This window comes from Balaenoptera ricei, chromosome 1 (genome assembly GCF_028023285.1).
Source record: "Balaenoptera ricei isolate mBalRic1 chromosome 1, mBalRic1.hap2, whole genome shotgun sequence".
Classification (NCBI taxonomy): domain Eukaryota; kingdom Metazoa; phylum Chordata; class Mammalia; order Artiodactyla; family Balaenopteridae; genus Balaenoptera; species Balaenoptera ricei.
Genome location: NC_082639.1, coordinates 133,212,733 through 133,237,878, shown reverse-complemented (window position 1 = coordinate 133,237,878; position 25,146 = coordinate 133,212,733). Strand labels below are relative to the sequence as shown.

The window sequence follows — 25,146 nt, the reverse complement described above, 5'->3', positions numbered from 1 at the left end:
CATATACACTACCAAATGTAAAATAGATAGCTAGTGGGAAGCAGCCCCATAGCACAGGGAGATCAGCTCGGTGCTTTGTGAACACCTAGAGTGGTGGGATAGGGAGGGTGGGAGGGAGGCTCAAGAGGGAGGGGATATGGAGATATACTGATTCACTTCATTATACAGTAGAAACTAACACAACATTGTAAAGCAGTTATACTCCAATAAGTATGTTTTAAAAAAAGAAGAAAAACAAATATTGTCTATTAATGCATATATGTGGAATCTAGAAAAATGGTACAGGTGAACCTATTTGCAAGGCAGGAATAGAGACACAGATGTAGAGAACAAACATGTGGACACAGTGTGGGGGAAGGAGGGGAGGGATGAATTGGGAGATTGGGATTGACATATATACACTATCGTGTAAAACAGTGAGCTAGTGGGAACCTGCTGTATAGAGCAGGGAGCTCAGCTCGGTGCTCTGTGGTGACCTAGATGGGTGGGATGGGGGATGGTGGGAGGGAGGTCCAAGAGCGAGGGGATATACATATACATAAAGGTGATTCACTTCGTTGTACAGCAGAAACTAACACAGCATTGTTAAGCAACTCTACCCCAATTAAAAAAAAAAAAAGAGGACTGGAAATGTATCTCAGATATATCAGTAAGGGTTCAATTAGAGAGGCACAACCAGAGGTTTGACTGTAAGCAATTGTGGGAGCGTGTTAAGAAGCCTCTGCAAAGTTGTCATCTTCACATCTTGTGCTGGAGCTTGAAGTCTGCAGAGCAGGCAATTGGGAAAGGAGTGTGGGTGTGAAGTGGAGAGCAGGGACAAGGTAGAACCCACAAGTGTGTGACTGTATCAGTCTCTTATTGCCTCCAACACTGATGATGTTGATGATGCAGATGTCCTACAGGAGAAGCTGGTGCCCTTTGTCAACATTACTAAACCCACCTGGCCCAGAAGTCAGAGAAGCTGAAGAAGGACCCAAGGGAAGGTAGAACGGCTGCTGCCCCAACTCCCAGCAAGGTGAGCTGGCAGAGAAATGAAAACGTGTGTGAACTGCAAGTTGACACATTTCAAAGCCACAACATCTGAGTCAACAGAGGAAATGGGGCTTTCATCTACCAGCAAGTACTTCCCTGTGGCTGAAGTGGTTTATGCTAGGGTGGGATGCAGGGGTGGCAGGAAGGTAAAGTGAGATGAGTGAAAGATGAGCCTGGAGCCTTAAGTCAAGCAAGATCACTGCAGTTCAACATTTATATATCAACTTTCTTATAAACCAGGACAAAGTGTTAAACTGGATCCTGATGGCCATGGGAACCACTAACTATGTTGACTCTCCAATTTTCATTTCAAAAAGTTTAAAACCATTGGCACAGCACAATCTTCCCCTCAGGTCTCAGCTCTCCCTATTCTTTCTTTAACCACCTGTACCCACAACAAACTCTCCAGCTTCCCCCAACACTCTTCTTGCCTCAGTGTCTCTACCTGGAATAGTTTGCCTGCTCTAAATCCTCTTCCCCTGAAAGCTCCATTTCTTCCTTTGTAAATACTGCCCTAGGCAGCATTCATCAGAGCAGGGTGTAAATAACCACACTGTGTGTCACTAGACTGTGGCCTTCCTGAGGATGGGAACCTTGTTTACATCATCCAAATAGCCTCACTATCTAGCGTAGTGTCTGGCACTTAGAAGATGTTCAGTAGGTATGTATTGATTACATCAAGCTCCAAGAGCTTCTCATCAAACACTTTGCTTATATGTTTTTTCAATTTCGTTAGTTGCTTTGATGAAGTAAGTCTTCTAATCACTGTCAGACAGAGAGAGGCAACACATTTCTATATTTGAGTAGAGAATCAAGAAGAGACAGTAAAGGCTTCTAGTGTCCTTCTGAAAAGCATCTACAAACGGACTCAAGTTATCAAGAGGGAAAGGAAAATCATTCCTCTTCTGAGGTGTGCTCCAAGGCACTCGTGAACCTTGCATTCTTTACCGATACACCTTCATTCTTTACCAATACGTCTTCATAATTATTGTCTATAATGGCTTCCTTATCATTCTTGGTTTCTTTAATTCCCATAGGACTGCCTGTCAGGTCCTTGGGAAGTTTATAATTATAAAGAGGCTTCAATTTTTTTATGTAGATTAGGTTAAACAGTCTTCGGAAGCTTTGTTTAATATTTGAGGAGGTCAATCTATGAGCTATTTCCATAAAAATTTTGTTTGTTATTTCTGCAAACTCTCTGATCACAGGATCTTCATCCCGAAGCACTCGGTCAATAGCTGTAACAGCAGAAAGGCCATTAATTCAAGGCATCACTCTCACAGTCTGAGAAGCTCTAACCCTAAATAACCTCACCACCTTTCACAAAAGCTCCCCTCCCCCAATTTTTGTTACTTTGACAAATAGCATCCAGGAAGTTTTTTATCCTCTATCCTCACCAGACCTCATTAAAAGAAAAAAGGAAATATTCACTAAGTGTTTACTGAGTACCTATTATGTGCTGAGCATTCTGGTGGACAGCATAAACATATATTCATGAAGAGGTTCAATATTGCTCATAATAATGAAAAAAATGGAATCAGTCTAAATGTTCATCAATATGAAAGTGCTTAAAAATTAGAGATATCATAAAGTGAAATAGCACATACATATTAACATGATGATGTAGACCCATTTTCTTGGCATGAAAGATGTTTCTGACACATGAGTAAGTGAAAAAGTTATAAAACAGTTATGATAGTTTTAAAAATAAATATGTAATAGTTTATATTCTTTAAAAATGTCTGCAATAAGATATATACCAAAATGCTAATATCATTATATTCATATGTTGAGCTTGTGGGAAGTTATTATTTTCTTTCTTAATAAAAAGAAATAGAGAAGGAAAAAAGGACAGATTTAGAAAAGAGAGAAAAAGGAGAAGGAACAGAAGGAGGAGGAAGAGCGAAAGAAGAAAAATATTCTGAGTGACATGCTGGGAGTGCTTAGTATTTAGCTGGCAGTCAATAAATATGAATGAACAAAAAAGGAAGGAAGATAATGATGTGTCAATGTAGATTCATCAACTGTGACAAGGGTACCACTCTGCTGGGGGATGTTGGTAATTGGGGGAGGCTCTGCATGTGTGGGGTCAGGAGGTATACAGGAAACCTCTGTATCTTCCACTCAATATTTTTAGTAATCTAAAATTGCTCTAAAATATAAAGTCTATTACCAGAAAAAGGAAGGAAGGCAGCCACCTTATTTTCTGCCTCCCCTGTTTGTAATTCTGATCCTGAAGGCGAAATAGGCAGAGGCTAAGAGAGATGCTGAAGATCCAAACATTTTGAAAGAATAAACATTACCCTTCTTTAATTTCTTCTGGTGCAAGTGTTCATTGCTCTCCACTAAAATGTAAATCCTCTGAGGGAAGGGACTTTGCTTTGTCTGCTGCTGTATACCCTGCAGATAGAATAGTGCTGTCACATAGTAGATGCTGGGAAAATATTTGTTGAATGGATTAATGAGTGAATGAATTCTTAACTCTCTGTAGTTCCTATGGACTCTAGGATAATAGTTAGGTCTCAAATAATGAGAGGGACAGATGGAGAGATTGAAACAGAGAGAGAAAGAATAAAAAATAAAGAAGATGTCCCTTAACCCAGTCCTTCCACTGATTTCCCCTTAACCGCCTAGCTACCTCTACCACCCTCTTCCGATCCCTTGCATCACTATAGAGCTCAGATATAAATTGAATCACAAATAGTGAAGTTATTTAGGCCTATACATAAAGATTTCATTATAACTTCAACACTTACCCTCAAGCATGACTTCAATTTCATCTCTGAGCAGTAAATGGCCACCCAATTTTGCCAAGTACCCTATGCACAAAGTAAAATTAAAGTTACCCGAAAATACATTATGAAAATACATTATCTGATATTATCTGGCTACCTTCATTGCTTTCTTCAAAGCAAAGCATCTCTAGATTATCCTTGAATCATCTTTTAGTGCTTTCAAATAATTATTAATAAAATTCTTTATTGAGATATACATGTGTATATAAATGTGCAGAAATCATAATTGTACAGCTCAATAAATGACCACAGAGTGAATACATCTCGCTACCACCTAGGTCATTAAATAGAATATTACTATTATCGTAGGAGCCTCCCTCATGCCCTTCGCAGCCTCCTCCTTCACCTTTCAGAATACATTCTTTTGCTCAACGTTATATTGTGTGATTCATCCATGTTTTTAAACATAGCAATAGTTCATTCATTTCCATTGCTACATGACAAAGGTTGGCAAAGTTCTCTTGAAACACAGCCATGCTTATTGGCTCATTTGCTTATGGATTATCTACGGCTGCTTTCACCCTCCAACAGCAGGGTTGCATAGTTGAGACAGAGACCATATGGTACTCAAAGCCTGAAATATTTACTATCTGGTTCTTTACAGAAAGAGTTTGCAGAATGCTTTTATATGATATTCCATCTTATTAATGCAGCACTTTTTAGCCATCCTGCTTATGATGGACAATGTGTTGTTTCCAATTTTAGGCTATTATGAATAATGATGTTATTGTGGGCATTCTTGTACATGAATTTTTCCGTAGATTTGTGTGCATTGCTGTTTGGTATATAGCTAGGAGTGGACTTATTGGCTAATGGATATGCTTATGTTCACCTTTAATCATTACTGCAGAACCGTTTCCAAGGTGGTTTTACCAATTTTCATTCTTACATTTCCATTGCTGTACGTCCTCTCTAACATTTGAAATTGTTAGTCTTTTACCTTTCAGTCAGTCTCATGGGTTTGGTGGTATTAGTTTTGTATATTTATTGGCCACTTGGATATTTCTTTAGTGAAATGTCTGTTCAAGTAAGTCACTTGTTTTTATATTGAGGTGTTTTTTAAATTATTTATTCTTAGGCATTTTAAATTCTGGATACTAATCTCTTAGAATATTACACCCATTACAAATATCTTCTCCTACCCCAGGGCTAAACTTTTCCATTTGTATTGTTTTTGTTTTTGTTTTTTTTTGATGAACAGAAGTCCCTAATTTTAATGTAGTCCAATTTATGGTTAGTGAATTTTGGAGTCCTGATAGAGAATCTTTGCTGTCTGAAGGTCATAAAGATATTCTCCCATATTTACTTCTGGAAACTTTATTGTTTTACCTTTTCACATTTTTGGATTGCAAGCCCAACTGGAATTATATGGCATAAAATAGGGGTTGAGATTACTTACCTATGAAATTAATCGAGCACCATTAAGAGAAAAAAAAAGTCCTTTCCCTAATGCTTTGCAGGGTCATTTAAATCGTAAATTGTGCAGGGGTCAGTGTCGTGCCTCCATTCTATCATTGTGCCACTTCCATACTACCTTAATGTAAAATGGGTCTTAGATATCCAGTAGTATAAGTTCTTCAACTTTGTGATTCTTCTTCAGATTATCTTGGCTATTCTCAAATCTTTAAATTTTCATGTAAAAATTAGAATCAACTTCTCAAATTTCACACACACACACACACACACACACACACACACACACACATACACACCCAAAACCTCTGGTGAAATTTTGTTTGGGGTTGTATTGAATATACTGAACAGTCTGGGGAGAGTTGACATTGTTACAATACTTCATTCTTTAATCCATAAACATGATATATCACTCTATTTAAGTCTTCTTAAAAACTTCTCAACATTTTCTAGTTTTTTTGTGTATCAGTCTTGTACATCTTTCCTTAGTTTTATTTTGAGGTATTTGATGAATTTTGGTACAAGGCATTAGGCATCAAAAAATTAATTTTCTAGTTGTTTATTGATAGTGTGTAGAAACCCAATTGATCTTTGTATATTGATATTGTATATAGAAAACTTGCTAAATTTATTTAATTCTAATAGTTTCTCTGAATTCTTTCCAGTGTTCTAAATACTCAATTATTTATCTGCAAATTTTGGAAGTTCTATTTTATTTTTTCCAGACTTATACATTTTATTTCTTGTTATTACCTTATGTTAGTTTTGGAAAATTTTTGGTCATTATCTCTTCAAATATTTATTTTGTCTCATTCTTTCCCCACTATCCTTATGGAACGCGTATGTTAAACCTTTTAACCATATCTCATATTATTATGCTCTTTTCATATTTTCCATTTTTAACTCTTTGAGTTTTAATCTTGATATGAATATTTTATTCTGACATTTCTAATTCTCTTTATCTCTTTTCAGTTCTTTCTAGTCTGCTGCTAATTTTACCCATTGAGTTCTGCATTCCGTCTCATTATTTAATCTTTTGAGCATACTAATCATATTTATTTTAAAGTTCCTATCTGATAAATTTCAATAATTGCATATACTAGATTCTGTTTCTATTTTTTTTTCCTTGTAATTAAAAAAATCTAAACGTCTGGTTATTTTTGATTAAATCTCAGCTATTGTGTATACAATTTTGTGTAGATACTTTTAGGCTCTGGGCAATTTATCTTCTCCCAGAGAGGATTTATTTTTGCTTTTTTGGCAGGCAGTTAGGCTAGAGATATATCCCCTTAATCCAACCAGCGAGTTAGATATTCAAAGGTTCAGTAATTTTAAGGGCTGGCTTATTTTTAGTTTACTCTTACTCTTAGGGTAGAGACATCAGGGATCCCAGCTGAAAACTTGGGAGTATTTACCAGGGTTCCTCCTCATTGTCAGTCCACTACAAGTTTTATTCCTCCAGCTCAGTGAGACAGCTAAAATTTCTGCACAGTTTATCAGCCTCCCAAATACCCTTTTTGCATTTAGAATTGATCTATAAATTTATAAAAGAAAATCTATAAAGGAAAATAATCCCCAAATATCAGGCCTACTTCTTTTGGTTTTTCTACTTTCTCATCACTGCCTTTATAAAAGCTCTTACATGTTTTCAGATAGATTTTTTTTTAACATCTTTATTGAAGTATAATTGCTTTACAATGGTGTGTTAGTTTCTGCTTTAAAACAAAGTGAGTCAGTTATACATGTACATATGTTCCCATATCTCTTCCCTCTTGCATCTCCCTCCCTCCCACCCTCCCTATCCCACCCCTCTAGGTGGTCACAAAGCACCGAGCTGATCTCCCTGTGCTATGCGGCTGCTTCCCGCTAGCTATCTGTTTTACATTTGGTAGTGTATATATGTCCATGACACTCTCTCGCCCTGTCACATATCACCCCTCCCCCTCCCCATATCCTCAAGTCCATTCTTTAGTAGGTCTGTGTCTTTATTCCCATCTTGCCACTAGGTTCTTCATGTCCTTTTTTTTTTTTTTTTTTTTTTTCCTTAGATTCCATATATATGTGTTAGCATACTGTATTTGTTTTTCTCTTTCTGACTTACTACACTCTGTATGACAGACTCTAACTCCATCCACCTCATTACAAATACCTCCATTTCATTTCTTTTTATGGCTGAGTAATATTCCATTGTATATATGTGCCACATCTTCTTTATCCATTCATCCGATGATGGACACTTAGGTTGCTTCCATGTCCTGGCTATTGTAAATAGAGCTGCAATGAACATTTTGTTACATGACTCTTTTTGAATTATGGTTTTCTCAGGGTATATGCCCAGTAGTGGGATTGCTGGGTCGTATGGTAGTTCTATTTTTAGTTTTTTAAGGAACCTCCATACTGTTCTCCATAGTGGCTGTATCAATTTACATTCCCCCCAACAGTGCAAGAGTGTTCCCTTTTCTCCACACCCTCTCCAGCATTTATTGTTTCTAGATTTTTTGATGATGGCCATTCTGACCGGTGTGAGATGATACCTCGTAGTTTTGATTTGCATTTCTCTAATGATTAAGGATGTTGAGCATTCTTTCATGTGTCTGTTGGCCATCTGTATATCTTCTTTGGAGAAATGTCTATTTAGGTCTTCTGCCCATTTTTGGATTGGGTTGTTTGTTTGTTTGTTATTGAGCTGCATGAGCTGCTTGTAAATCTTGGAGATTAATCCTTTGTCAGTTGCTTCATTTGCAAATATTTTCTCCCATTCTGAGGGTTGTCTTTTGGTCTTGTTTATGGTTTCCTTTGCTGTGCAAAAGCTTTTAAGTTTCATTAGGTCCCATTTGTTTATCTTTGTTTTTATTTCCATTTCTCTAGGAGCTGGGTCAAAAAGGATCTTGCTGTGATTTATGTCATAGAGTGTTCTGCCTATGTTTTCCTCTAAGAGTTTGATAGTGTCTGGCTTAACATTTAGGTCTTTAATCCATTTTGAGGTTATTTTTGTATATGGTGTCAGGGAGTGTTCTAGTTTCATACTTTTTCAGATAGATTTAAGAAATATTTTTATTGCTGTTCTTATTATCTTCATTTTCCATGTGATAAAATAAAAGTTCATAGAGATTAAGTAACTTGGTGAAGGTCACATGGCTAGTGGGTGTTCATTCTGAGATTTCAATGGAAATGTATCTACTCTCACCAATATTTCACACTGCCTCTGCTTCAGTCAAAATAGTGACCACAGAAATCACAATAATACATTATTTTCATAATACAATTTACAGATAGTAAAGCTCAAGATATTCTTATTGACAGGTGGAACATGGGCTTAAAAATTTAAGAATAATGTTTAAAAACAAAGCCCTGTGTTGTGGAGGTATCCTTAATTGGCATACTTTTGCTTAAGTTTGTAAATCAATGCAATTCCTTTCTGAATTAGATGGTGGGTACAAATAATGAATGAACATTTCTTATGCTAGAGAGTACTAATTTCCCCTATTGTCAAATTACTTCTTTATCTTTAGTTCTCTTACTAAAACTACCAATTTTTAGCTGGACATATGGCCGTCCAGCAGATGACTAGACTTTTAAGACTTCTTTGCATCTAGGTATGGCAACATCTATGTTCTGAGCTAATGATCATTTAGCAGAAGTTACAGCTACTCTTTAAAGAGATGCCTGTGACCTCTTGATATTTTCCCCTTTCCAATTGACTGGTATGTAGAAGTGGTGGCAGGCGATAGAGGAAACATCTTGGACCTGATGTAGGAAACTGTGTGATGAGAATACTAGAGCAACAAAAGAGCTGACACTAGTCTACGTATACTTGGGTTGTTAAATGAGAGAGAAATAAGCTACTATTTTGTTTAAGCCGTAATTATATTTGGGTCTTTCTTATACTGTAGGAACTTAAGAAATACAACATTACCACCAAAGGAGCAAAATAGGTGGCAAAATTAGGCAAAAACAACTGAAAATTAAATGACTCTACTGAAATGGTGTTTTTGAAAGTTACAAATGAAATTTCAAATAGAATTGGATGTTTTGAAAGTTTTGAAACACGGCAGACTAACCACAATGCCAACAAGGTGCACGTGGGTGTGATTTTAGCTAAATGGAAGAATGCAGTTAGTAGTGGTGGGGAGCGTGGGAACAGGAATTACAACCTCCATCCACAAGCAGTCAGCTCTGCTCAGTTGCTACCAGGCAGAAACGCAGGTTCAGTGTAGCCTTATCTCCTCCGCCTATCAAATAATTGGAAATACAGATACTTATGCGAAAACTCTTAAATTTGGCAATTGCGACACACTACTAGCTGTCAATCTAATATCATTGTCCCCTTCTTGCCCAATAAAAAAAGTGCCAAGCATCTCTTGCAAATGATGGTGGCATTGTGACAGTTCTGGTCATTGGGAGGTGTAAGATGAATCATCGGTTGGGATTTTGAAGAAAGCTTTGTAAAATTAGGTTGACCCAGAGACACCTTTTGCCCTTTACATTTTTTTTTTCTCCTTGGGATAACACTGCGAAAATGCTGAAGGTAATCAGAAAACACAAATAAGGATACAAGCCACATGCTAAGGATGATGGTATTATAAAGCCAATGATGCAATGAATATCTACATGCACACATCACTTCTCATATGTGACTATATCAGAGGATAAATTCTCTTGAGAAGAGATTATTAAGTCAGAAGAATATGCATTTCACATTTGGATGGAAATTACCAAACTGTTCTGAGATTGTAGTAATTTACACTCTGACCAGTAATGTAAGTGATTGCCTACTTCCTGCAACCTGGACAAAACTATGTAGTATAATCATTTTTGTTCTTTGTCAGTTTGATGGATGGAAGCACTTTATCAATTCAATTTGCATCACTTTTTGGATGAGGCTGTGAAAATTTTATGTATATGAGCCAAATAATTTTCTTCATGTACTTTGTCCATTTTCCTAGTGGGTTGTTTGGCTTTTCTTACAGATTTGTGAGGATTCTTTAGTAAGAATCCATGCACCCTTTATATGTGATAAGTGACATAAATATTTTATTACAATTTGGCTTTTGACTTTGTTTATAATGGTTTTGCCTTGCAGAAATATTTATTTTTACATAGTTTGTCAATCTTTTATGATTTTTACTTTTACTTAGAATGATCTTACCTACCCCATGATTATAAAGCAAATTCTTCTACACTATTTTATCTAATCTTATTTATTATTATGGTTTTATTTTTAGCATTTGTGCCTTTGACCATCTGGAATTTATTTAGTGTAAAGAGTGGGATAGGAATAAAATAATTTTAAAAATTCCAGATGGCTCACCATGTGTCCCCAAACCGTTTAAGGAATATTCCATATTTTCATCACTATTAGTTAAAGCCAGTGATTCACTGTAAAATATTGCATGTTTTGGCAGTTATTTCTAGATGGTATTTTGTTCCATTTGTCTATCTATTCATTCCATGTGATTTTAATTACTGTAGCTATATTAATATCTGATAAGGCTAGTCCTCTCTCATTCTTTTTTGGTTAGAACTTCCTGGATATTCTTGCATGGTAACTTTTCTATATTAATTTTAAAATTAGGATGTGAATTTTGAAAAAAAAGCCCTATTGATATTTTAATGGGCATCTTATTCCATGTATAGATTAATTTAGGAAAGAATTGGCATATTTACAATTTTGATTCTTTCCTAAAATATGGTTTATACCTTTCAATTTATTTAAAATTTTTTGTGTCTTTCAGTAATGTTTGCAAGTTTTCTTCATAGAAATATTGCATACATTTCAAAGTTTCTTTTTAGATCTTCCTTCCTTCCTTCCATCTATTCAATACATGACTTCATACACCTATAATTGATTTCTGTGTAGGGTGTCAGGTAGGAATGTGTGTGTGTGTGTGTGTGTATTCCCATTGTCCTAGCACCTTTTATTAGACAGCCCATCATTTCTGATCTGATATATACTGCCAGTTCCGATCTTTATATTAGGTGTTTGTATATGTGTGGATCTGTTTCTAGGCTTTCTATTATAGTTTCACAGGTCTTGTCTTTCCTTGAGTGAGTAACAGATTGTCTAAAATTTGTTAGTTATATCTTCTTATGTTGGTCTTTTGCTCTTCCACATACATTTAGGATCAACTTGTCAAGATCTATGAAATTATCTGTTGGTATTTTTTATTATAACTGCATTGAACTTATTGATCAGTATTTCTCAGTAGGGGCTCTGGGGATTCTAGATGGGATAATTTGTGACTAACACTGTTACAATTATTACTGAATATTAAGCATACTCCTGTAACGTTAAATGCATTAATGGACATTAAATGCTATACCAACCTGGAAGTAAGCTGGCAAGGGAGATGTAGACCATAGAGGTCAGTTTTTGAGGCACAGAGAAATGTGAAACATAGTGAAGAATGGATTGGGAGCTGGAAGTCCTACAGTTAAGTAGATACTGTATGTCCTTATGTGATAGTTTATCCATTCCTTCTTTAGTTGGCTGAATTCCATCCATCAATGATTTCTTCAAGAAGGATTCATGGTAATGAACTTATGCTGAGTTTTTGTGTTTTAGAAATGTTTTCTTATTATTTTTATAGTTGGATATAATTTTGATGAGTATAAAATTCTTCAGTCATATTTTTTTTCCACTTAGGATTTGTAGGCTCTATTCTACTATATTTTAGAGTTGAATACTGAAGTGGAGAAATCTAATGCCAGATTTATTTATTTCGTAATGTATAGGTGATTTTTTTTTGCTCAACTGCTCAAAGAATTCTTTAACTCTGAAGTTCCATAACTTTGTTAGGAAATGTCTTAATGTTTCATTCTGTATAAAATATTTCTTGAAAAATTTTTACCATCAGTATATTTAATCAAATTTTTTTTAGTTCTTAAATTCTATCTTTGAATACTTTTTTTTCTGTCTAATTGTTCATTTTTCTTCAGGGTTATTATCTATGCATATTTGCATTTCTTTCATCTATCTTCTATATCTATCATTGCTCGCTAATTTTTCAAACTGTTTCTTGTTGGTTTATATTTTATTTTGCTAACATTTCTCAACCCTTTACTCCTTGTTCCTTACTGGGTTATCAACAATATATATTTGCTCTTCCATTGGCTGCAATGTAGTTTTTTGAAATGGTTATATATTTTTTCTTACACTTTCCATCATGCTTTGAAAGCTTCTTTTTCTTTTTTTTCTTTTTGAAATTCTCTATTTTGCCATTTATTTTCTTGAACATATTAATCAGTTTTTAAAACATATATCTCACATCTATGTCAGATAACTTTAGTATCTGGATCTCCTGATGTTCTCTTTCCATTGTCTATTTTTTTTAAAAAATTTTATTGGAGTGTAGTTGATTTACAATGTTGTGTTAGTTTCAGGTATACAGCAAATCTCCTCCCAGAGTAATGAAAATAAAACAAAAATAAACAAATGGGGTCTAATTAAACTTAAAAGCTTTTGCAGAGCAAAGGAAACCATAAAGAAAACAAAAAGACGACCTTCAGAATGTGAGAAAATATTTGCAAAGGAAGCAACCAACAAGGGATTAATCTCCAAAATATACAAACAGATCATGAAGCTCAATATCGAAAAAAAACAACCCAATCAAAAAATGGGTAGAAGATCTAAATAGACATTTCACCAAAGAAGATACACAGGTGGCCAAAAAGCACAAAGCACATGAAAAGATGGTCAACATCACTAATTATTAGAGAAATGCAAAGCTTACTCTTCATGTGCTCCCATTATCCCATTATATATTCCCTGTGTACTTATATCTTTAGATCTTTATTTTTAAAAGTTTTGGATTCATGAATATATTTACCATGATTTTCAACTACTCTGTAGAAACATTTTCTAAAATTTGATTTTCTTCTTTCTTTCCTCTCTTGTCCTCCTGGAAATACCTCTTCAGAAAGATAATGCCTTTTCCTTTTTTAGTTACTTATTTTTGCATCTTGCAATATTATATACAGAGGAGTGTTTGTGGAAAGTTCCAGTGTAGAATTCAGAATAACATGAATTCTTTATGGTTTGAAATAAAGTTCTTATAATACAGGGTTCTCTCTCTCTCTCTGTGTGTGTGTGTGTGTTCCTCTACTCCACTCTGATCAACACAGATCATGAACTGTAGTGCTGATCATAATACAATTTGTCTTCTACCCTGACTAATGACAGACTTTTCTGTACAAGTATAATGTGACTAAGTATTTCCTCATTCCTTGGGGCCCCAGCTACTCGAGGATGCCAAATGGGGTCAAGGGAAGATCCCACTACCAAGTTGGGAATTCACTTCCTACCATTCCAAATAAAGGATTATTAGTTTTGATCTTCATGGCGAGAATCTAGGGCGGAAAAAACTGATTGGTCAGGTTTGTCCAAGGTCAAAAATTTTAGTTGTCTTCTTTTAGAATCTTCCTGCACTCCCACAACTTTACATTTTCTTCTTCAAACTTTATTGGATTTGGTAGCTCTTCCTCATCTGTTGTAGTCTGTGGTTATAGATGTTCATGTTTTGTTGAAGATGACATTTAAAAAATACATTATTCTTATTCTTTGGGGGGTGATTTTTAAGCAGTGAAGGAAAACTGTAGTGGTTTGCCACCATCTTAAATTTTGAAATTCATCCTGTTGAATGTACTTTGTATAATTTAATCACACAGCTATACCCACTGTGTATTATAAAGTAGAACTCTACACTCATCATATATTTTAACTTCTGTTCATCATAGATATCACCATGAAAGGTACTGTCCATCATAAAGAAAGAAAATTTATAATTTTTTCAAGGAAAATTTCTAGCTGCTTACCCCTTTCTTTACCTTTTAAGACAAATTAGAATTGAATTTTACTTACCTATTAAAATAACTGATCCTCTTCTCAGATATGTTCTGGAACTCCTCAGGAATCCTAAGGTATCAGATATCAAATCTGTAATATATTTCTGATGAGAAATAAGCTGAGAATAAAAAAGGAAAAAAAACATTCTCTCACTTCTTGAAAAAGCACATTTGCTCTCTCCAGAGAGGCTTTCAGGGAAAAGAACTTGGTTGCTTATACCAAATCAGGGTCAGTTTAAAACTTGGGGGTTTCTGTGTATGAACGTTATTCTTTTGCTTGCAGGTATTATTCAGCTTATTACATGATATCCAAACTTTTGGTTTCCAACTTTTGCTTAACATCCTTCCATCCCCATTTGTCTATCATTGCAGTTTATGCTGGTTTTCAGAGAACCAGCTCATTCGGCCATGGAAAAGAAATTCCAGCTTTTCTTTTGGTGATCTGAAATGTTGTTCCTACCTTTACACTGCTCAAAGTATGTAGGTTGGAGGAAGAAACGATAGATGAAAAATGTTGAGGAAAAGAGAGTGGGAAATTTTAATTTTCTCTTGTCTCAAGTTCTAGCTATAATTGTTCATTTATCTTTTCTTTATATTCCTTGCTCATCATGCTTTTCATCACTTTGGATATCCTTTAAAGTTCCTTCTATAAATCTTGTGGTAGTAAACCCTGAGGGGTCACTTACAAGATTGTTACAGACGTTGAGCACTACCAGCTCAAAACTGTAATGTTCATCCTTGAGCAAATATGATGTTGACCATTTTAATTCTGAGGCACAGATTTCTAATGTATGTTTACATGCCTGTGAAGTAGAAAAAGGTCAGTAAAAATCTATTCATCTGATGTTACCTAAAGCACTGCGATTCTCAGCAAAACTAAGAAAAACAAAATCACAGGACTTACTTTAACTACTCTTGCCTCTGTATCTTCCAGAAACAGAATCAGAGGTACCAAGCCTCCGAAAACCACATCATTCAGCATCCATGTGTACTGACTCATGTCCCTGAGTAACTCACCAAAGTGTCGAATGGCCATACTCCGAATGCCTCCATTAATCTGAAATATGCACACAGAAAAGACCTCATTTGAGGATATTTATATATATGCACACACACTATATACTATATATACTATGTATACATATATACACTATTTAGTATATATATATTTATACGTATATATACTATATATGATGTGTGTATATATGTATATATATAATTATTATCATTTATTTTTAGAAAAGATTCACTTTGGGTCTAAGAAGTCAGCTTGCCTTTTGATTTTAAAATAAGAGTTGCTTACCAAAATTCAGATTACATTAAAGAAAATCCCCTGTGAAAAGTGAGTTTCTTAAATTTAGGAAGATAGTATTTAAAAACATCCTAAAAATATAACATGTAAAAATCTGTATAACTTGGAGATGATTTCTACAATAATACTTAGGGTAATGTGACCATGATGTCTTCAAATGCTGGAGGCCTTTGCAGAATTGCCAGTGAATACCAATGCAAGTTCTTTGCATAATGGCATAGTACTAGGTTTCCAAGGGCTTACTTATGCCAAATAGGAAGGTGATTGGATTATAAAGATTCTACAAGAGAAAAATTGCAAGTCAGAGGAAGAGGTTAATTTTTTAAACTATAATATCACCTTCAGTTTTTTAAAAAAGCTTATGATTCCATTTTGAAAATAATTCTTTACATGGGCATGCCAGCTACTTATTAGCTGTGTGAACTTGGCCAAATATTCATTTCAGTTTTCCTCAGTTTCCTTATACATAAACTGGATAATAGCAATAGAGTTTGTTAGAGGATTATATAAAATTGCCCATGTAAATCCCTTAAAATAGTGCCTGGTACATAGTAAATACTCAATACATTTTAGCCACTATTATTATTACTATTATTATCACTATGTCCTTATGAAAATCTTTTCTGACACTGTTTCCTCTTTCTATAATTTAATAATATTGGGCCTTTCTTCAATGAAATCTGCAGAACTAAGAACTTACAAATTTTGGCAAGATAATTTACTATGAAATAATTCTCTGGTTCACAAACACTCATCAAAGGAATCTTTAAAAACAGATAGATTTCCCATAGCATACCAAAATGTTCCTGTTTATTAAAATACTATATTACTGTCATCCAACTTTTCTGGAACACTTTTACCATAAAAAATGAGAATATTCAAAATGCACAACTTTCTGATGAAATACTTTCTAATTAAAGTTTTCTATGAAAATATCATATTCATTTGGGGCATTACACGTGTCAACTCCAATACCCATTATATGCCTGCTATTCACTCTGTTTTACAGATGATGCACTAAGAGACTGAACCACCTGCTCAAGATTTCACAGCGAGTCAGTGGCAGCACGGGGATTTGAACCTAGGAAGTCCAGATTCAGGGTTAACAAACACAGCCACTAAACTATAATTCCTCTTTCATCTAAGAACAGAGGCTACATTTTGATTCTCTTTTCCTATGGGCAGACTTTTCCAGGTTCTCACAATGTAGTTTAAAAACAAACAAACATAGAGCTTACTTGATTAATATTATTATCTCTGGGAAAAAAAAAAAAGGTAGCTCTGCACAAAATGACTGCCTTTTGTTGACTTATTCTGGGACGTAATAGCATTGCCTTACCTGGGGCTTCAGTTTAATGATAAAACCTAATGATCTCACATATCTAACTGTGCAACTCACATGATCCATCAGAGGACAGTAGCTGCAAGCAATTCTGGTACACAGGGAGGAGTAGGTCACCTTGTCCAGTTTGCCTAAAAGTCTTCGAAGGGTCATCAAGGCCCGAATTACAACAGTCTTGTCTTGGGAAAGGAAGGCATCCAAGATGGATATTAATAAGCTGCAGACATTTTCTATCTACATATAAAAGGAAGAAAACGGTGGGATTTAAGAACTAGAAGGAGACTTGAGGTAGCATTTGACACACACACCTCTGAGTTTGGGCAGCATGCAGTGATGTGCTGGAGCTAGCTTACAAGAGTCAATTGCCAAATTGTCAAAAATTTTGCAAGCTGATCATTAAAACAAGTCACTATTAAAAATTAAATTTTATAAATTTAGAAATAAATAAAAACTGGTAATAAATACTCAAGACTCATCACTTCCTGTTCTTTTGCTACATTTTGCTCTTTTATGCCTTTGAGGTTATTTACATGTATTGTATCTGTATGGTGGGGATATTAAATAATGATGCGCCACTGCACATCTTCTCCCAAATCCATGTCTACAGATGTCCCTTTGATAGACTGAAATCATCCATAGTGGGAGTATTTACACCAGAGAAATTGGTCTTATTTTCACAGAGCTGCTTGTTTAAACATTTACCAACACACCATTGGCAGTATAACCTCTAAACTAGGTGACAATGACCTGTTTGGACATGAGAGCCACTGAGCTGCTGAGCTAGGTCATGGGCATCAGTTGCAGATCAGAGACAAGCAGAATATCATGCAATCAAAACATGAAAAGGAGACACCAGAGGAGTGAAAGACAGGCTGGAAAGAAAGGAAATAAAAGAAATAAATACTATTTGCCAAAATAACAGCCAGAGGACACTTGTGTCTGGCTGGAGTCTTTACCAATAGATAGTACATGAAACCTCAATCCAGATCCCTCTCCACTGTTTCTCTCCCACTTTCCTAGACAACTTGGTCACATTGTTAATCGCATTGGTAAGAGGACTAGACAAGGCAATAAATAACTTTCTGTTCGCAATACATACTATTGACTTGTATGATTTATCTAAAGCAAATAAACTATGGCTCATTTCATTCTAAATGCAAAATGAGTGCCCACTGACAGGCTTTAAGCTTTCAGAGACTATGCTTAATGGATATACTAGGATTTATTATTAAATTTATTATTAAATCAGTAATAATTTATGGAATATCTACAGTCTCAGCACTGTGCAAGCTACTTTGAAATTTACAAAAGAATTACAACACATAGGCGTATGCGTTGACACACTCTTCCTGGAAGGCAAGAAGTATTCACATGACTTAGTGGGAAATGATATAGGACAGTAGTTCTCAAGTTTAACCTGCATTAGAATTACCTGGAGGACTTTTGAAAACATAGATTGGTGGGCACAACCCCCAGGATTTCTGATTCCATAGGCCTGTGATAGGGCCTGACAGTGTGCATTTTTAACAAATTTCCAAGAGACTCTGATGCTGTTGGTTCAAGAGTCATAGGTAGAGAGCCATAAATATAAAATATTATATAAGCAAGTGCTTATAGTTGGTGTGGCCCTGAAAGGGATGAGGCTGCTAGAGACCAGAATATCCAGTGAAATTTGACTTGAGCTGATCATTGGAAAATAAGAAAAATGTGAATGGGTCAAGGAGGAAAGTGGTATAAAGGAAGAAAAAGCTTCAGCGAGTGCTCTGAGACAGGAATTAATGTGTATGCATGTGTGTATGTTGGAGTGGAAAATAACGTATGTGTGGTTTAGAGTGTAACAAGAGTGTTCATGTAGGGCAATGCTGATAAATTCTGAGTGTAATGAGTGATTTTCTGGGAAAAATATAAATAAGGTGATAAAGCCAATAAATTGACTTAACACATCCTTTCCATTCAACCCAGTTTCCTTATTGATAAAACACTCAGCTTTGATATTGTGTTAGTGATGTATAAACTAAAAAATAATCAATGTTTTGTCAGTAAGGATACTGAATTATACCAAATCTCAGATTATGACTTCGATGGTGCTGGCAGACACAAATCACACACACACATACCTCATTGATAACTGGTGCCATGCTGGCAATTTTCTGAAGGCTCAGTTTGCTAACTGCAGGATCAGAGTCATTGACCCAGTTTCTGAAGAGAACCAAAAATTCTTCTGGGAATGGGTCCTTGAAGAAATTATTGAGAAGCTAAAAGAAAACAATTAAGTTCATAGGCAGAGTAATAGCCAGGCATTGCTTTTGCTTCAGTCATAAAAATCGAGACATTTTCAGTAAAACAAACACAAATCACACTAAAACTCTAAATACTTACACATATTTTTACATATATTTCTGTGTCCGTAGAGGGAAGGAGAAGTAGCAGATGGAATAGGAAATACATGCTTTGTTTTATATATATGATGAAAGAAATTTTCACACGTGGAATAACAGAGTTTACGTTAACTTTTTATACTTTTATGTTGCCTCATCTTTCTCTTACCTGGAAAATCTTGGTGCCTAATAGCATTAGTACATTTACTTATCCGTTTTCTACCATATAATGCATACAATAGTCTTAAAATTATGATATCAACACATATAACATCAATAAACCTCCTGAGGAAAAATAAATATTTCTTTACAGATTTTTTTTGTCCTTGCAATTTATCTCACTAAGGATGTACAAAGCACAGTGTTCATATGTTACTTGATCTTTAACAAATCTGTGGGGTGTGTATATGTGTATGTATGTGTGTGTGAGAGAGAGAGAGAAAGAGAGAGAGAGAGAAGCATACAATTCATTGAGAAAGACTCTAAGATCATAAGAGTTAAATAGGTAAAGGAAAGATCAGGTTGTTCATAATATGGAACTTTAATTTATAAATAACAATATTTTTAAAATGTTCAAACTCTCTACAATTTTAAACAGTAAGTACAAATCAAATCACCCCACAGGACATCACGTCTGCCTCTCACATTGGAAAGCTTGTTTATGGTGGCAAGAGTGCCATGGGGTAAGCATACCCATGAGCTGTGTGGGGAGCTCTGATTGGCACTGCTTTCCAGTTAGTGGTTTGGCATTAAAAATCCTTAGCCTTGAGAATGTTTATACCCTTTGGTTATTATTTCAGATTCTTGGAATCTATTATAAGAACATAATCTAAAATACCAAAAGAAAGAAGATTTAGGCACAAAGATGTAAACTTGATTGCTATTTATATCAGTAGAACTTGATTGCTATTTATATCAGTAGAAAACTAGAAATAACAAATATATATAAATAAATGGCATAGGCATTGGTAATACTGTCTTAGGTATCACTGGCTGATAAGACCAAAATAAGGTAAAATACATAGATTGTGTGTTCAGAACAACAAAAGGCCAAGGGAACCTCACAGTTGAACTGGAAAGTTGACGATTGCCCAGAAATTCTAAACAGAGCAAGTGGTGGGAGAGTGTGGTCATTGCTGAGTTCCTGGAAAGATAGACATGCCAATCTCCAGTAGCAGGAAGCATTATATTCATGGTGAGAGAGGCAACTAGGTTTCCATCAGGTATATTAATGATGCTTACATAAATCTTATGTAGTTTGTAAATTTCTTTTAAATGTAGCATTTTATGGGAGGGATTTTGTGTCTCATGTTTAGACCTATTTGGTGTTTGTACATACTTAAAGGGTAGTACAATAAAAATAATGAGTCACATAATAAAATAATGAGAGGTTCAAATGGATTAAGCAAGTTTGAAAAATACTGGTGATTTGCTACTGCAATGTTAAGTTAAACTAATTCATGTATCTTTGTGAAAGCTTTAGAAGTATATAGTATAGTGTATGGGTATGCCTTTTATAGTTTATTAACTATTTTGACATGAAGTTTGAAATCATGTCAAACTTTTGGAAATATGTGGCATCGTACCTAGATCAATACTTCCTTATTATATATTACTTTTATGGAAAATTAGATTTGACTCAGATAATTTCAATTTATAGAACTTTTTACATGCCTTTTGTAAGCAAAAGTACTGCCTCAATTTGCTTGACTCTAGTATGACATTCCAATATTTGATGTAATATTCATATACAAAGTAATATAGTTCTATATTTTCATGTTACCCAGTTATTTAGCCCATTCCTTTTTTCCCCTAGAAAGTCTGAAGTATCGTTTAGACACTAGATGTTACCTACCACCTTTAGTAAACTTAATTATCCCTATATACTTTAAGAAGCTTGTAGAGAAATATGAACTAGGACTACAAAAATAATTAGTCTGTGCAAATCCACACCCCCTAGGAAACTACAAAGGCCAACTCCTGAAACAGTCTAAAGGGACAACCCTCTCATAACTCAAATCTATCTTCACCTTACGCCCCTCAGCTTCAGATATCTGTTATTGTCTTAACTTTTGGTAAGAATCAATATTCGGAGAGGGAGACAAAACGTTAGAGAGTTGATTTAACTTTGGATAAGGAAAGGGAATGAGAACTTGATTGTTCACAGTCTCGTAATAAAACTCACTTCAGTGAGGAATATTATTGTGATGACGTTGTCTTCTGACCTTCTAGGACCTTCCACTGAGAGCTTGTAGAGATAATGCAAGGTGTCTGGAAACTGTGGAAAGTTATAGTCACTGAGAGTTCTGTAAAGAAGAATAAAGCACAGAATTAGCAAAGAAGATGAGAACACTTTCTGCATCAGCAAATGCTAATGGTAGAAAAGAGGGAAACATTATCCTCATATTTTGTATCACCAGATAAAAAGAAAGATAGTCTTGAATATTCCTTAATACAAGGTAAACCGCAGGCTCATTATGAATTCTACACAGACTCTGCGGAATTATATATGCCAGGATCACTGATAACATCTCTTTCCTTAACATCACTCCTCTTTCTTATCTCTCCTATCCTGTGCCACAGTACAGACTGCCCTATATTACCACAAGTTCCCATCCATGCCTGACCAAACGGAGAAAAAATAAATAGTGCAAAATATATATCTTGGCAATCCAAGATGGCCACACAGGTCACCTTTGTGATTTTAGACCAAGTCCTTCCTTTGAATGATATAATGAAGAAGAGAATATGGGGCTATCCTGGATTATTAAAGAGAAGAGGTGGTGAGGACTGATTCACTGACCCATTCCCTAGAACACACTTGGGCAGTGACCAGGCTCACAGCTGTCCTGACATGCTGGCCTAGACCAGATTGGCAGGACTGGGAAGGGTGATGTAACAGAGATTCCATTTGAAGACTCCAGGCGATGAAGCACTAAAGTAGTGCTTCTTAAATTTGAATGTGCATGCAAATCAACTAGGGATCTTGCTAAAATGTAGGTTCTGATTCACTGGGTTTGGAGTGGGCCTTGAGATTCTGCATGTTTCACTCCCAGGTTATGCTATTGCTGCTGGTGTGTGGACTACACTTTGAATAAGAAGATTCAAATGTACTAAGGTACTGAGGATAGAATGACTCCATCTGCACGGTGGAGATGTACTACACTTTTACAAAATAAGATGTGTTCTTGAAATCTATGTGCAAATAAAATGGTTTAAAAGCACCAAAAGCCCAGAAACCATATGGACTGTACTTTCTGAGTCAGTCACAACTTCAAATGGTCTATTATGTTGTCAAGGCCATGTATTGTGATTCTTGATCAGAAAAGCTGATTCCTATAATCAGAAGCTTGCTATTCACTAATGGGCTAACTAGAAAAAACAACAACAACAACAACTTTGTGGTACAAGGAAAATAAAAGTCCTCTTCTATTATACTTTCCCAAATTTGTCTCATTGGGTACAGGTTTTTATCAGACCTCTTTAAAGTGGGAGCACGTGTCTGATGCCTGCAGAGGAGGAATCAGTTAACAACAGAGGAAGGGAAAAGCAGATTCACCTCTAGTTCTCCATATCTGAGAGAGAAACCTGTTCTGTGGAGGGAGGATAATTTGGTATCTATATCATTAGGTAAGAGAGCAAGGCAAGGAAAAGTAAAACCCCCCAAAATAAGTGAAAAAGTAGACGTCAAATGGCAAGTCAGACCATTGGGAGAGACTTGGAAGTTCTAGTGTATATTGACTGTGTTCCCACAGTGGCGTAGTTGAAGAAAGATGAAACAGGTGGGAAAGAGACGGAGAACACTTCTCAATGCCCCTGTTCTTACTTGGCAACAAGGTAGACTCCATGATGGTGAAACAGTGCTTGGGAAAACTGGTTCCAGCAATTCTTTCTCTTTAGAGCAATATCCACTTGTTGCAGTCCAGAACAATTCAGTAGAACTCTCAGTGCATCTCGAGCATAGCTAAGGTCCCAAAGAGAGGAGAGTCATCACTTGCAAGTGGCCTTCACATAACTAGATACAAGTGACTATTTGCCTTTTCATTCTATGTTGGGCAGGATGCCAGTTTTGGGAAAGGGGGGTGTTTCAAAGGAAAAGACCATTAAATGCTCTTCGTCTCCCCTGATTAACAGGACATGGGATGTGGGGTTAAACTGAAATTGTAGCATGTAAAATCTAGGATTAATCATAGAGCAGCTTATTTGTTTATTAGTTTATTAAAAGCTTATTAGCAAAAGATGTTAAGTGATGTGAAGACATGCTAAAGGTGCCTGTTGATTGTCTTCTTTGGATGCTTTAAATAAATAGAATACATTCTTATCTACTTGGGATGATTTGGTGTATGTCTGCTTGAAAGACAGAGAGTGGATTAAATATCTTAATGGGACTGAATGTGTGTTAGAGTCCTGCCTGGCTTAGAAGTCCACACCAGATGAGGGCAAATAGCAGAAAGCTGGGTCCTGATTTCCCTGGAGAGGAGGAAAGCTTACTGTAATCTCTTGGGCAAGAGAGAAGAGCCGAACCTTACCTTATGTGGACAGAATGACTGCATGCTATCATAAGCCCACACATCACATCACCAACCACAAAATAAATTTACAGTTCACAAAGCACATTTGTGCACATTATTTTTACCTTACATGTAATTTACCCCGAGAGATCACTATCAGAGAAAAATGGCAGAGCTACTACATGTCCGGTTTTGGACCTATTGCTCCTCCCTACTCTCTCTCTGCGTGGTGGATTCCCTTTGTGGCAGGAATAAACACTCTGTGGGAGTGTTTTTTTATACACTGCATACACATTCAGGGAAGGTCCCAGCTTACTTCTAGGTACTTAGGATAGTTACTTTTCCAAAGGCATCCTACCCTGCAGAGGAGAGAAAACTGTAATAAATGAATATACTGCACAAGGGATTATATAGTTCCACATGAACCCAAGGGAGTAGAAATATTTGACAGCTGGAAGCTCATTTCTTATACCACTAGTATCTCACAAAGGCCTGTCCTCTGTCATCAGTCTCAGGTTGCTGGTGTAAAAGAGTTGAAGCATGAGGGCCATCAGGAGCTGGGGGAAAAACTGGGCCACCGCTTTCTTGTAAGAACCAATAGGCAGCAATGTGCACAGGGCCTGGGATGCCTATAAGGGAAGGAAAAAGGAGTCAAGAATGTAACCATCTCCCTTTAAACCCAGTCAGCAGTGGTGAGGTGGGTGGAAAGGCAGGGACTCTGCAACTCCTCCCCCAAATTCCTCGAAGGAAGCCTGAAGCATGCATGTGTATTCATTCATTCAATAACAGTTACTCAGTCCATTTTGAAGCAGGAACTGTGCCAAGCATTCTCTGGCCATGGGCTCCCAAATCACTATCAACAGTGCCTGGTTGCCAAACCAGCAGGAAGCACGCTGATTCCCAAGGAAGGCATACCTCCCAAGGCTCCACGCCTATGTGGTCATGAAGAATAGTCTTACCAATAACCCAGGTCCTCCCAGTGCTTCAACAATCCAGGGCAGTGAAATATTTAAGGAGGGGCGTGCCGGGTCACTAACAAATTGTTTGGTCTACTCACCACTACAATACCCACTATATCAGAGAAACACATCTCACCACCTCACGTTTGTGCAGCATTATCCATTTTTTCTCCTATTATATCTCTGTAAGACTTGAATTTACTCCCAGGAGTGGTGATTTGGGTGCTTGGGAGATATATAATGATGGACACAAATGAGATTAGGCCTTCACATGCCTTTCAAGAGTCTGTGTGATCTGGCTGGGGGCTACCTCTCTGATACCATCTCCTACACCTTCACCCTTGCTCAGTACTCTCCAGATGTTTTGGCCTCCTTGCTTCACTGATATGCCAGGTAAGCTCCCATCACCACATGGCTTTTGCCCTTCTCTCTGTCTAAAACTCTCATGCCCAGATATCTACAAGGGTCACTCCCTCATCTCATTCAGGTCTCTGATTCGATGTCACTACAGCAGAGAGACCTGCCCTGACCAATTTACCTAAACCTTCCCTGCCACTTTC

At 36.2% G+C, this 25,146-nt stretch overlaps 1 protein-coding gene across 1 annotated transcript in view; it reads right to left on the bottom strand.

Annotated features, from left to right (window-relative positions):
• Positions 1–1,926: 1,926 nt before the first annotated feature.
• The window catches only part of MROH9 (maestro heat like repeat family member 9), a 69,270-nt gene continuing 46,050 nt past the window's right edge, over positions 1,927–25,146 (bottom strand). The window contains exons 11-20 of the mRNA XM_059929695.1: positions 24,114–24,256; positions 22,943–23,080; positions 21,302–21,422; positions 18,856–18,993; positions 16,796–16,972; positions 14,989–15,141; positions 14,771–14,887; positions 14,101–14,203; positions 3,789–3,851; positions 1,927–2,270 (exon numbers count right to left, since the gene is read on the bottom strand). Coding sequence (XP_059785678.1) covers positions 1,927–2,270; positions 3,789–3,851; positions 14,101–14,203; positions 14,771–14,887; positions 14,989–15,141; positions 16,796–16,972; positions 18,856–18,993; positions 21,302–21,422; positions 22,943–23,080; positions 24,114–24,256 — 1,497 coding nt within the window. The remainder of the gene's footprint in view (positions 2,271–3,788; positions 3,852–14,100; positions 14,204–14,770; positions 14,888–14,988; positions 15,142–16,795; positions 16,973–18,855; positions 18,994–21,301; positions 21,423–22,942; positions 23,081–24,113; positions 24,257–25,146) is intronic.